The sequence below is a fragment of the Bufo bufo genome, chromosome 5 (genome assembly GCF_905171765.1).
Source record: "Bufo bufo chromosome 5, aBufBuf1.1, whole genome shotgun sequence".
Classification (NCBI taxonomy): domain Eukaryota; kingdom Metazoa; phylum Chordata; class Amphibia; order Anura; family Bufonidae; genus Bufo; species Bufo bufo.
In genome coordinates, this window is record NC_053393.1 from 449,753,406 (window position 1) to 449,768,453 (window position 15,048).

The window sequence follows — 15,048 nt, forward strand, 5'->3', positions numbered from 1 at the left end:
TGGCGTTCACTGCACTGGAATTGTCACACACTCCCTGCTGAGCTGTGCTTCGTGCACAGCGCAGTAGGGAGCTTACCATGGAAGCCTGGTAAGCTTCAGAAGTTTCCATGCTGCCATGGTAACCAAACAGAGCCCTGCGATTTCACTGCGGTGGCTCCGATCAGAAGGCAGAGGGAGGGTTAAATTACCTCTCTTAAAAACTTCCACCGTTTCACTGCAATCCAGTCCCAGAGAATAATGGTAGGAAATTCTGTAGTTTGATGGCTTCCCTGCAAGGAGCAAAGTTCTCCCTTCCCCTTCTGTGTCGACAAGTTAGAAGTCATGTGACAAAAGAGAGAGGTACAGATGCAGCAAAGGGCAATAAAGGTGGACTATGGTTGGGAGAAAATGAGAGACAACTAGACAGACTGCTAGACTGACGGTGAGAGGGAGGAATGAAGGAGAAGTATGCGCATACACTACTAGACTGAGGGTGAGATGATGGGGAAAAGTGAGCGAGAACTACTCTCATACGCTGCTAGGGGGAAATTTATCATAGCCCGATGGTGTACATAGGGCTACAAAATCTAGGTGCACTGCCAAATGCTGATCCTCATTTGTCAGGCATATGTTAGGCGCAGCATCCGGCAGTTCATGTGCCTCAAATGAAATATGCCAGGGGCTGGTGTAAATTACAGTGTCCTTCTGCATCAGAAAACTTGTGTAGATGATGATAAATGTGGCGGGGCCTCAGACCCAATACCCTCCCTTGTCACAACCCTTTTCGGGAAAGTGGTGATGCCGGCAGAGAAACGTTACTAGTGAAATTTTGTTTTTGTGCAAGTGGCGTTAAAGTTACAAACACCCAATTTACAACTTTTTCAAGCCATAAAGGTGGTGTATGCGAATTATAAATTTGGCCTCTAGACTGAGGGTGAGAGAAAATTAGGGAAAAGAACATGAATACGCTGCTAGACTAAGGGACAGGGAGAGGGAAGTAGTAAGGGAGAACTACGCACAAATGCTGTTAGATTGAGGGCAAGAGCGAGGAAAAAACCTAAGGGAGAAGTATGTGCATACACTGCTAGACTGAGGCTAGAAGAAGCTGTCCAAAGTGGATAATGGGATTTGATGCAGAGTCACTGTTCTCAGCTTCTGGACTACCCCATAGCTAGAAGTGAAACGGGTTTGCTAAAGGGAACTGGGGACTAAAAGGTATTATACAGATTTCAAAAATAATCAATTCAGACAGATTTAAATGAACTCTGCAAATGATATTGAGCATTTTTATATATTTTTGGACACTTCAAAACCTCTTTAATGAGCCTGCTACAAAATGAAAAAAAAATATATATAAAAAAAGCCTTAAAAACACTGCACTGAAAAACACAAACATAGCATATATACATACATACAGTATATAAAGCAGAGCTATCCCATTTACCTTGAGTAAAACTTTTTGGTTCTGGATTTGTGTGCATACCAGTGGGCGTTTGCTGCTAAGTTCCTTCAGTGGTTCGGCATCAAACAGCACCCGCTCCATACTACCCGATAGAAGACCTCCTGAATGCTAAGACAACAAGCAGGCATATACATAATAATATTTTCATGACTGCCGGTTTACAATGGAACAAATGCTTAGTCTGACTTACCATGTAGCTGGTTATTCCTACATCCGAGTAGATTAGAGGTAGCTCAGGAAACCACTTCTGGGCCAAATTGCTTAATAATGCCTAATGTGATGAGAAGTTTCACAATATTAACTAATTGAGATCTATCATAAGTGGGTAAGAAAGATGGTTCATTTGTAACCCCTCTCTGCAGCACAACACAACTATACATCCCCCAAGCAGGTGTAGTCAATTAAGGCTACTTTCACACTAGCGTTCGCCGCTACGCTTGTGAGCTCCGTTTGAAGGGGCTCACAAGCGGCCCCGAACGGATCCGTACTGCCCTAATGCATTCTGAGTGGATGCGGATCAGTGCATCAGTCTGGCAGCGTTCAGCCTCCAGCTGCTTGCAGCATTCGGGTGTCCGCCTGGCCGTGCGGAGGCAAGCGGATCCGTCCAGACTTACAATGTAAGTCAATGGGGACGGATCCGTTTGAAGATGACACTATATGGCTCAATCTTCAAACGGATCCGCCCCCATTGACTTTCAATGTAAAGTCTGGACGGATCCGTTCAGGCTACTTTCACACTTAGAAATTTTTCTAAGTTATAATGCAGACGGATCCGTTCTGAACGGATACAAACGTCTGCATTATGGGAGCGGATCCGTCTGATGAAACATCAGACGGACCCGCTCTGAACGCTAGTGTGAAAGTAGCCTCACAGTGTTTGCAGGCTTCTCCCAAAGTGCCCACAGCAGCCCAAGAAGCTAAACTTTCAAACAAATAAGTAAAGTCTGCCAGCAATCCTTAAAGGGGTATTCCGGTTACCATAAATATAACTTATGTTTTAGACTAATTCATCATCAATAATTACCTAATATAATGTAAGTTTCACATATATACCACTCAGTAGTTTCCTCATAAATTACCATGGCATCTACCTGTAGTCCTGAGCCTTTGTTAGGTCGAGCATGCTCAGTGTGTTGCTATTAATTCTTTGGCTAAATGTCTTGTGAAACAAAAGGAGTGTTAGTGTGCTGCTCATTACTGAGTAATGGGGGCATGACCGGACTGTATATCAGGCAGCAATCAATAAACATGAACGAGCACAAACTCACAGAAGGAAAAGCTAGGGATTGTGGGGATTTATTTTATGCACTTATATAGCACTACTATATTCTGCAGCACTTTACAGACATTAGCATCCAACTGTCCCCAATGGGGCTCACAATCTAAGGTCCTTATCAGTATGTCTTTGGAGTGTAGGAGGAAACCGGAGTACCCGGAGGAAACTTACAGGCGCCATGATATTCTGTGTGCTGCAGGCTCACACAGGACCTAGACAAACGGATTGCAAGGTAAATTAAAACTCTGGTTATATGTATAGGTATGAGTTCTGGTTGCGCCACAGCTTGCAGCCTTAATGCTGTTTTTCAAAAATTAAAGAGGACCTTTCACCGATCCTGACATTGTGAACTAAGTATACAGACATAGAGAGCGGCGCCCGGGGATCTCACTGCACTTACTATTATCCCTGGGTGCCGCTCCATTCTCCCGCTATGCCCTCCGGTATCTTCGGTCACTAAGTTATGGTAGCAAAAAGCATTATATAACCAATCAGCAAATACCCCCACCCCCTCCACCAGAGGTAATTTGGGGGTTAAAGAAAAACTAAATCATGAACAGACTCCATTATTTAGCAACTATTTTTCCAGAAATAGTAAGACAATAAGACCCCTTTCACACGGGCGAGAATTCCATGCAGGTGCAATGTGAGAGGTGAACGCATTGCACCCGCACTGAATCCGGACCCATTCACTTCAATGGGGCTGTGCAGATGAGCGGCGATTTTCACGCATCACTTGTGCGTTGCGTAAAAATCGCAGCATGTTCTATAGTCTGCGTTTTTCACGCAACGCAGGCCCCATAGAAATGAATGGGTCTGCGTGAAAATCACAAGCATCCGCAAGCATGTGCAGATGTGGCGCAATTTTCAAGCATGGATGCTAGGAGATGATAGGGATGAGCAACCCCGGACCCCATTAAAGTGTATTCCCTGTATTATTTTCCCTTATGACATGGTTACAAGGGAAAATAATAGCACTCTTAATACGGTACGCTTAGTAAACTGTAGATTGAGGTTTAAAAAAAATATATAAAAAATTAACTTACCTGTTCCAATTGATGGCGCAGCCGGCATCCTCCTCTTGCTTCTTTCAGGACCTGCAAAAGGACCTGCGCTGACGTCACCACACTCACCACGTGGTGAGCGCGATTACGTCACCAAATTCCTTTTTGAAAGAAGAAGTAAGAGGATGCCGGCTGCGCGATCAATTGGAACAGGCAAGTTAATTTTTTATATATTTTTTTTAAACCTCAATCTACAGTTTACTAAGCGTACCGTATTAAGAGTGCTATTATTTTCCCTTATAATCATGTTATAACAAAAAATATTAAAATCTACAGAATTCCTAACCCAAACCCGAACTTCAGTGAAGAAGTTCGGGTTCGGGTCTGGGAACCACAGTCAGTTTTTTATCACGCGCGTGCAAAACGCATTGCACCTGCGCAATAAAAACTGAACATCGGAACGCAATCGCAGTCAAAACTGACTGCAATTGCGTACCTACTCGCACGATTTTACCTGATCGCAGATGCAACAAATCCGGACACACTCATCTGCAAGGGGCCTAAAAGGAAATCACTGGCATATATTGCATACGTCAGTGAAACCTACAGTAGTACAAAGGCGGGCATGCACTAAAAAATAAAAAGGGAAACCCCCAAAAAGCGTGGAGGACCACTCAAGTGCTTCTTCCATTGCAAAAAGTGCAAGACCCGTAGAATGTATATTTAAAAAAAAAAAAATGTTGCAAAAAAAGACTGTCAGAAATATGAAATAAAAGAGAAGACTGACTAGCTTAAATTTTTGCATATTAGGGCTCATTCACACGACCATTAGGGCTCTTTGCCCATATTGAAGACTGCAAACAGCGGTCTGCAATACACAGGCACCGACCCGCGTGCACTATGTGCTGCGGACCCACCGACTTATAGGGGTCCGCGATACGCAAGATACGGCCAAAGATAGGACACATCCTATCTTTTGTGGTACGGAGGCAAAGACCCAATAGCCCACAGACGCGCTTTGTGCATTTCCGTGGGCTTCCATGCCTCCTCTCCGCAAAAGATAGGACATGTCCAATCTTTGGCCGTATCTTGCAGATCTATTTAAGTCAATGGGTCCACACGGCCAGTGTCCATATATTGTGGACTCTCTGTTTGTGGTCCACAATATGGGCACGGAGCCCTTACAGTCGTGTGAATGAGCCCTTTATAATGTGGATGGAGCTACCAATACATTGGGAGGACAGTTCAGAAATTAAAGACAAATTGATGAGAATATTGTAAATATCAAATTGTGTAAATTTACAGTAATGGGGGGTCCGACAGGCAGAGGATTCGGAAAATAACATGATGCAAGGGGAGCAGGTCAACACTTTGGCCAATGATTGGCTGCAGCACTGTCAAAACCGAAGTTTACAATCTAGGAGCGCAGCAGAGAAGCCAAGGCCAGGGAGAGAAGGGGCGGGGAGCCAGCACCCAGTAGATTTGCTTACCTTCGCAGGTCTGCTCCCCCCCCCCCAATTAAAGGTGCAGAACCCCTTTAATTGTTTTAATTAAAGAGTACCTGTAACATCTGCTGACAAGCCTTCTACCAGGAATAAAGAAACGGTGCAACAGAGTCATAAGAATAGATGCTCCAGAATTGTTATTACACGGGGAATGCAAGTAGTTACAGGAGAGGTGACAGGTCCTCTTTAAAAATGTTAGATTTTTTAGGTTGATTTTACTGATCCAATAGATTTGTTCTACAAGGAAACTGTTAAGAATGTATAAAAGTCAGGGATGGAATCTGAAAAGGAAGAGTCTGAAGACCCCAGCAGGTTAAACTGGCCGGGCGCTGCGAGATTCCTTGTGAAGTTTTAATCTTGTAAGCAGAACATTTAAAGTATTTAGGGATTGTTCTCATCAGGTTCCAAGCTCTCATGTCCTCTCTCTCCAGTTATTGTCCGCAGTTAGCTGCTGAATGGAGCTGACAATTTACAGGGTCTACTCAACTAAACATCAACCCAGTGATGCTAGAAGATCTTCAGAACAGTGTGGTGTGGCAATGTTTGTCCCAAAGAGGCTCTTAGTGGACATCAGACGTGCTTTGGCGCACATGTTGGAATGGCTAAAGGAGTAAAGGTGTCAGGGCTGTATCCAATATGGACTGTTGAGCCGATCGCAAATTATTTTACTTATGATGATAGCGAGATAATAGGATTTTTTTGTGCTTACCTGTAAAATCCCTTTCTTGCTGAGTTCATTGGGGTACACAGGAGACCATGGGTTCAGCTGCTGCTGCCACTAGGAAGTGACACTAGGCAAAAAAAAAGTGCTAGCTCCTCCTCTCAGCTATATCCCACTGAGCTAATCAGTTTGTACAAAAGCAGTAGGAGCAGCCAGGAAAAGCCAACATAAACCAATTGTATGAGAGAGAGTTGGAGATGGGTCAGAACCAAGAACAGGTGGGACCCACCAAAAAGAACCAGCATACTTACTGGGTGGGTGCTGTGTCTCCCAATGAACTCAGCAAGAAAAGGATTTTAGAGGTAAGCACAAAAAAAAAAAAATCCTATCTTCTCGCTCGTATCATTGGAGGACACAGGCGACCATGGGACGTTCCAAAGCATTTTTTGGGATCCCAAACAGAAATGTGGGGAAAGGATGCACAGGAAACCTGAATAGGACAGGAAGAGCATGAACCAGGAAGGCCAGCCAGAGAGCGTAGAACGCACAGCGTCAGAGTGGGCAAAAAGAGGAAAGTCCAGTTAAATTAAGCCCAAGGGCTCGACAGGCTTCGAAATATGTGGATAGCAGCACATAATTTCCACAAGAAGGATAAGCAGAATTGCTGTGGGTACCTGGACTGGAAACCCAGGATGTCTTGCATGGCCATAGGCCCCATGGAAAACCACGGGGTGTTTACTCAACAGAAAGGAGTCTGTAGAATCTGGGTATGCATTAGACCTGGCAAACGAGCAACAGGAAAACCCAGACATGACCTTACCAAATGTATAAGTATCAGGATGGGATACTTCAACCCAGGAAAAAAACTGGGAAAACTGGAAGGAATTACTGGGCAACTGGCTGAGGACTAGTCCTGTAGGAATCTCCCAATTTAGCTAGGAGACCGCTGTGGGCCAATTTGTAAAAGAAAAGCATTAGTAGCCACTCCTTTGTAAACAATCCAGCACGAGAAGAGACTAAAAAGTATGGAATATGAACACTCATCAAGACAGAGATAAGGGATGGCTAAGGGGGACAAAAAGCCACAAAGGGAACCAATCAGAGGTAGAAAATGAAAAACCATAGACAAATGGGGAGTAGTCAGAGGAAAAGACTGTATCCCCGGGGATCAATAGCGTCCCAGCCGTGCAGCAGAGAGCAATGCGGCAGAAGAGTGCAGCCAAAGCAACCTCCGCCACTGGACAAGGAAGACTGCGAGTGATGCTAGATCCAGGACCATACCATGACTGGCATTAGACAGCCTGAGGAAACTGAGCAACCGGACTCTTGAGAGCAGACTACAATACATGAGAGAGAGAGAGAGAGAGAGCACATACACTCGCCGGAATACACTCATGGAAGCTGATACAAAAGGTAAAGATAGCAGCAAACATCTCTGCTTAAAAAGGAAACGCCCCTTAAGGAGCAGGTACTGTGGAAGACAGATACCCCTAGAGCCATAGAGGCTTGTCACGAGATTTCTAACAAAAGAAGCTGTTTGATACTCCACAAACTGCCTGGATCAGGCATACCCAACTGTAGGCTAAAGAACAAAAATATCAGAGGTCTGTAGATTCGTCAGAGACCATCTACTGTCACCGTGAAGCGAGTCTGCCTGAAGGGAACAATGGAAACTATAACTCCTCAGCAGAGCAAGTCACAGTAAATTGCAGCCCGGGTACCCCATGGTTGAGGTGTTGATGAAAGTCATTCAAATACTCCATTGAACCACTTCAAAACATAAAAATGTCGTCGATGTAGCGCCACCAGCACAGGACCCACTGGCGATACTTGGACGCATATACCAATTTGTCCTCGACCTCCGCCATGAACATGTTGGCATAAGTAGGTGCCACGTTGGACCCCATGGCCACACCGCGTGACTCGGAGATCGAGGACAAAGCGGCATGCATCGCCAGTGAGTCCCGTGCCGGCCAGGGCCACATCGACGACATTTAATCCATAATCATGCATGATAGACGTGTACAGAGACACCACATCAAAGCTTACTAGGTAAAAATGGGTGGGTAAAATAATACCACTGAGTTTGGTTAGAAAGTGTCCCGTATCCCTGACATAGGAGGGAGCTGAGGTCGCATGGACGCGGAGTAGTTTGTCAAGAAATATGGCAATATTGCTGAAAATGGATCCCCTGCTCGACACTATAGGTCTACCCGGGGGGTCTACCAGCTGTTTATGAATTTTGGGGAGAACGTAGATGAGCGGAGTGATGGGAAAAGGTATCTTGAGGAACTGGCATAGCTCTGAATCAATGATAGCACGTGCAGCTGCCGTGTCGACAATGTTCATCAGGGCCGATCAGGGTATTTATAGGTTTGATTGATCTTGTACTAGTATACTTGAGAAAGGCTACTGCGTAGCCGAAATCTCGTACTTGTGTGTGCACTCTGGTCCCCAATAAAAAAGTCACACTGGACATGCTGCTGTGATCTCTTCTGTCAACCATTGAGCCCAGGATCCAGTCACTGCATGCAGGCCAGCCAGGCTGATCGCACAACAACCCCAAGCCATCACAGGAGCAGAAGCAACCCAGGGGGAGGGATGGAGGGCAAGGGGACCTGCCACAACATGAACCACCGAACAGGGGCCCAAGAAAATACATCCCACCAATGACACTACATGCGGGCGGGGGGGCACTGTGAAGATGGGGAAAAACACCCTCTGAAGAAAGACATCTCGTCTTCCCACCAGAAATTCTGTGCAGGACCAGGACTGGACAGTAAAGGACAGACCTCTAGAAGGTCTTGAGGAAGGCAACACCCCTAGAAAAAAAAACGGGAAGCCAAAAAAAAATAAAAAAATAGCGGGAAAGAGTTTGGCTTAGTCCAGACAGAAGCTGGGGGCTAGAGTAGATAGTGTAGCTGAAAATGAGGCACCCTCGGTGGACTGATGCGGCAGGGTGCTGGGAAGCGAAAAAAAGCTCCAAAGGGCTACAAAAAAGGGTATGCATGGAAAGCAGGTCAAAGAAACCCCTATTGCTGAGAAAAATGACTCAATATAACCCTTGGATGGCAGGGAAAAATAAAGAAATAAAAATAGGAAAACAGATGCAGCCTTGTCACACCCGGAGTCTGGGACTAAAGTAGATGCCACAGCCAAAAATGAAGCACCCTATACAGGCAGACACCACAGGACCTGGGGAGGGGAGGAAAGGAATGCCTTGCGGGGGAGGGGGGGGGGGGTCATAGCAACCGCCATATATAGAGAAAATGAGCCACACAGAGATCCTGGATGCCAGGAAAAAGACGGGAAGTGGCGTGGCCTAGTCCAGGCACAACCCGGGGACTAGAGTAATTAACCACCTCAGCCCCCCTAGCTTAAACCCCCTTAATGACCAGACCACTTTTTACACTTCTGCACTACACTACTTTCACGGTTTATTGCTCGGTCCTACAACTTACCACCCAAATGAATTTTACCTCCTTTTCTTCTCACTAATAGAGCTTTCATTTGGTCGTATTTCATTGCTGCTGACATTTTAACTTTTTTTGTTGTTAATTGAAATTGACCGAAATGTTTCTAAAAAAATGACATTTTTCACTTTCTGTTGTAAAATTTTTCAAACAAAACTACATTTCTATATAAATTTTTCTATAAATTTATTGTTCTACATGTCTTTGATAAAAAAATAATGCAATAAGTGTATATTTATTGGTTTGCTCAAAAGTTATAGCGTTTACAAACTATGGTACAAAAATGTGAATTTCCGCATTTTGAAGCAGCTCTGACTTTCTGAGCACCTGTCATGTTTCATGAGGTTCTACCATGCCCAGAAAGAAGAAACACCCCACAAATGACTCCATTTCGAAGTAGACACCCTAAGGTATTCGCTGATGGGCATAGTGAGTTCATGAAAGTTTTTATTTTTTGTCACAAGTTAGCAGAAAATGATTTATTTAAAAAAAATAAAAAAAAATTCTTACAAAGTCTCATATTCCACTAACTTGTGACAAAAAATAAAAGTTTACATGAACACACCATACCCCTCATGGAATACCTTGGGGTGTCTTCTTTCCAAAATGGGGTCACTTGTCGGGTATTTATACTGCCCTGGCATTTTAGGGGACCTAAAGCGTGAGAAGTAGTTTGGAATCCAAATGCGTAAAAAATGCCCTGTGAAATCGTAAAGATACTCTTTGGAATTTGGGCCCCTTTGCGCACCTAGGCTGCAAAAAAGTGTCACACATGTGGTATCGCCGAACTCAGGAGAAGTAGGGCAATGTGTTTTGGGGTGTCATTTTACATATACCCATGATGGGAGAGATTAATATCTCTGTAAAAGACAACTCTGCCCATTTTTTTTTATACAAAGTTGTCATTTTACAGAGATATTTCTCACACACAGTATGGGTATATGTAAAAATACACCCAAAAACACATTGCCCTACTTCTCCTGATGCCAGGGCAGTATAAATACCCCACAAGTGACCCTATTTTGGAAAGAAGACACCCCAAGGTATTCCGTGAGGGGCATGGCGAGTTCATAGAAGTTGTTTTTTTTTGGCACAAGTTAGCAGAAATTGATTTTTTTTGTTTTTTCTCACAAAGTCTCCCTTTCCGCTTACTTGTGACAAAAAGTTTAATCTTTCATGGACTCAATATGCCCCTCAGCGAATACCTTGGGGTGTCTACTTTACGAAATGGGGTCATTTGTGCGGTGTGTTTACTGTTCTGGCATTTTGGGCGGGGCTAAATTGTGAGCAACCCTGTAAAGCCTAAAAGGTACTCGTTGGACTTTCGGCCCCTTTACACACCTAGGCTGCAAAAAAGTGTCACACATGTATCGCCGTACTCAGGAGAAGTAGGGCAATGTGTTTTGGGGTGTATTTTTACATATACCCATGCTGGGTGAGAAAAATATGTATAAAAAAAATTAAAAAGTTGTCATTTACAGAGATATTTCTCACACACAGTATGGCCTACTTCTCCTGAGTACGGCGATACCACATGTGTGACACTTTTTTGCAGCCTAGGTGCGCAAAGGGGCACAAATTCCAATGAGAATCTTTACGATTTCACAGGGCATTTTTTACGCATTTGGATTCCAAACTACTTCTCACACTTTAGGTCCCCTAAAATGCCAAGGCAGTATAAATACCCCACAAGTGACCCCATTTTGGAAAGAAGACACCCCAAGGTATTCCGTGAGGGGCATGGCGAGTTCCTAGAATATTTTCATATTCCACTAACTTGTGACAAAAAATAAAATTTTACATGAAGTTGCCATGCCCCTCACGAAATACCTTGGGGTGTCTTCTTTCCAAAATGGGGTCACATGTGGGGTATTTATACTGCCCTGGCATTTTAGGGGCCCTAAAGCGTGAGAAGAAGTCTGGAATATAAATGTCTAAAAATTTTTACGCATTTGGATTCCGTGAGGGGTATGGTGAGTTCATGTGAGATTTTATTTTTTGTCACTAGTTAGTGGAATATGAGACTTTGTAAGAAAAAACAAAAAAAATCAATTTCCACAAAAAAAAAATCTGCTATGAACTCGCCATGCCCCTCAAAAGTGATCTTTATAGCGCCGCAGCGATTTTACGGTGTTTTTGCAGTGATCAGAAAAAAATAATAATTCTGTCACTGCGGTGGGGCGGACTGAACGCAAGTGTACGCACAAGATCAGGCCTGATCGGGTGAACACTGCGTTTTTTGTAGAGCCTATACAACATGTCCTATTCTTGTCCGCAATTGCGGACAAGAAAAGGCATTTTCTATATAGTTCTGGCAATGTGCGGATCCGCAAAATGCGGAAAGCACATTGCCGGTGTCCATGTTTTGCGGATCCGCGGTATCAGTGTTTTGCGGATCCGCAAAACACATACGGACGTCTGAATGGAGCCTTATAGGGGGGTGATCAATAACAGGGGGGTGATCAGGGAGTCTATATGGGGTGATCACCCCCTTGTAAGGCTCCATTCAGACGTCCATATGTGTTTTGCGGATCCATGGATCCGCAAAACACATATGGACTTCTGAATGGAGCCTTACAGGAGTGTGATCAATGACAGGGGGGTGATCAGGGAGTCTAATATGGGGTGATCAGGGGTTAATAAGTGACGGGGGGGGGGGGGGGGGGGGGGGGGGGTGGTGGTGTAGACTAGTGGTGTTTAGTGCTACTTACAGAGCTGCCTGTGTCCTCTGGTGGTCAATCCAAGCAAAAGGGACCACCAGAGGACCAGGTAGCAGGTATATTAGACGCTGTTAACAAAACAGCGTCTAATATACCTTTTTGGGGTAAAAAAAAAAATCGCATCTACAGCCTGCCAGCAAATGATCGCCGCTGGCAGGCTGTAGATCCACTCGTTTACCCCCCGATCCTGTGAACGCGCACTCCTGTGTGCGCGCGTTCAGAGGAAATCTCGCAAGAGGATGCGCCGATGCGTCCAGGAGGAATAACCCGGCCGCCCGCAGGACGCAATCCTGCGTTAGGCGGTCGGGAGGTGGTTAAGAGTCCGAGGAAGGGAAGGACGGCCAGGCGGGAGGGGACCCCGATGGAGTATGAATGGATTGATGGGAGGGAAGAAGTCCGTAACTAGGGTAGGGAGTATACTCACCATCTGGAGTCTTCGAGCGCCGCAGGGTCACCCCTTCGGTAAACTCTCACTTGAGTGGGATTACCGGTATTCCACTGTGGATGCAGTAATGGGGGACTGGGTGACCGGTGCGGTATGCGCCCGCAGGGGGTGCTACTAATGTGGACCTCCACGATGAAGACCCCCTGCTGCAGGATAAAACCAGCACCTGTAAAGTGAAGAATAAAAATAAAAAAATAAAGCAAAAATATAGCAGCAAGACCTGCAGGAGAAGAGCAGGTCGTGTCTGCCTCCTACGGACACTAGACTAAAACTGATTAGCCTAGTGTCTGTGGAGAGGGTATAGCCCACCTGGGCGGAGCCAACCTTTTTCATATCTTGTGTCGCCTCATAGTGGTAGCTGGCCATATACCCATGGTGCTGTGTCCTCCAATGACATTAAGGAGAAATACTACCTCCGCTGGTGCCATAGTGGCCACCATTAAAATCAGGGAATGCAGGCTGAGCCCACACTATATTATACCTCTAATAATAAATATGGCCTGATGACAGTGGGTATGTGCTGAGACTTTTTAGAATGATCAATTTTAATGTCTTATGTTTGAATATTTTATTAAGTCAGGAAAATCCATCAGTCAAGTGTTTAGGTAATGGCGTCACTAAATGTACCGCTACACGGAGAACGCCGTCGCGGCCAGGTTCGCAGCATAGCAGTGATCCCATAGAAATGAATGGGTCGGATGCACCAGTTGGGAAGAAATCCATCAGTTTTGGTGAACCTTCTAACACCATCTACTGTATAGTTTCCTGTGCTGACAGCTGTCCAAAACGGCAACATGTCAGACCCAGACCAAATGGATGTTGATGACCTATCTTTACAGGCCATCAATATCTAAGTAATGTAAACCTCTTTAAAAATTGACTTTTTTTTTGTATTTGATTTCAATAACATCAACTCACATATTCTTCTTGTTCACGCTGTATCTCAGAGAATATCTTGCTCCTTATGGTTTCAATTTCATGTTTCACTTCACTGTGCGCTGTTGCATTGTATTCATCAGACTGAAAAATAGTTAAATCATTGTCAGATGCATGGGCGGTTATGTTACATGCAAAACACTGATTTACCCAAGACTCCACTGTCTTATTATGGAGGAATATGGTTTGATGAGGATGGATTGAGAAGAAACAAAATGAAAATTCCCCTTGAAAGTGAACACATGACAAAATAATTCCTTGCTAGTTTCCACAGTCCATTAAAAGATCCACCATACACATTTGTTTTGGCAGAACCAGCTATCAATCCAACGTTTGCGGGGAGCTCGTGACTCAATCATATTGTCCGATCTTTTTATTATACTGGGGAATAAGCCACCAGAGGGGCTTGTATGCCTTTCTCCCCATTAAAAAGGCATACATGATCAGCTGAACCAGACGTGTAAGGGTCAGTAGAGATAGCAGTTGGCTGATCTATTGTTTGGCTGACAACTATTGAAAGTGCATGGGCAGCTTAACCACTTGACTATAAACGTCCTTGGGCGGTGGGTTTATCTCTGAATGGACGTTCTGGAACGTCCATTCAGAGATGGCAGCTGCACGCTAATCGTGCAGCTGCCGAGCTGGGGCTCCGAGAAGGAAGGGACCGTTCCTGGAAAAGCACCCTGCCTTCTAGATCGCTGTGTATACAGATCAGGAAGTGCTATGCCGCTTCCTGTACCAGCTCAGTGGTCATGTGACCGCCGGGGGAGTGCAGGAGCCGATGGGTCTTCCATAGACCATGATCAGCCTTGCACTGAGGCTGTATAGCGCTGTATAGCCCCTTGGGGGGGGTGTATTTCCCCTGTAACTGGGGCTACTATGTCAGCCACAGTTACAGGAGAAATCAATAGAATAAAATAAAAAAAAGTAAATTAAATGTCCCCCAGAGGTCCTGTATGACCTTATGGGGGAGAGAAAGTGTAAAATAAAAAAATTTACAAAATAAAGTAAAATAAAAAAAGAAGTTTCACATAAAAAATAAATAAAAAATCATCAAAAAATCCCTAAATTGCTCACACCCTGGTATAAACTGCTGACATCTGTAATACGATGTCAGCCGTTTAACCCTGTACGGACCGCTGTATGGAAAAGGTTAACAGCTCAGGGAGCTCCCTCCCTCTCCCATCGGGGGGCAGCTGTGCCTTTTCAGCCACCCGATGGAGAGGGAGAGAGCCCCCAGACAGCCCCCCTCCTTACCCTTCCCCGTCTGCGCAGTTCTGGCCACTACTGAGCAGACGGGGAAGGTTCCCATGGCAACAGGACGCCGTCTCAGGCATCCTGCTGTCCATGGTGCTGAACAGATCTGTGCTAAAGGCAGAGATCTGTTCAGAAAAAGTGTAAAATACAGTACAAAACACTATATAGTGTACTGTACTGTATTATACAGACATCCGACCCACTGGATCTTCAAGATTTATCACCGATTAAAAATGAAAAAAATAAAATTCCCTACACATGTTTGGTATCGCCGCGTCCGTAACGACCTTATCTATAAAACGGTGAACGCCATAAAAATAAAAAACTATT

General features: G+C 44.8%; 1 protein-coding gene across 1 annotated transcript in view; it reads right to left on the reverse strand.

Annotated features, from left to right (window-relative positions):
* Positions 1-15,048, reverse strand: part of STK31 (serine/threonine kinase 31) — a 195,916-nt gene that overhangs the window by 31,851 nt on the left and 149,017 nt on the right. Inside the window, exons 13-15 of the mRNA XM_040434003.1 lie at positions 13,444-13,545; positions 1,632-1,712; positions 1,424-1,549 (exon numbers count right to left, since the gene is read on the reverse strand). Coding sequence (XP_040289937.1) covers positions 1,424-1,549; positions 1,632-1,712; positions 13,444-13,545 — 309 coding nt within the window. The remainder of the gene's footprint in view (positions 1-1,423; positions 1,550-1,631; positions 1,713-13,443; positions 13,546-15,048) is intronic.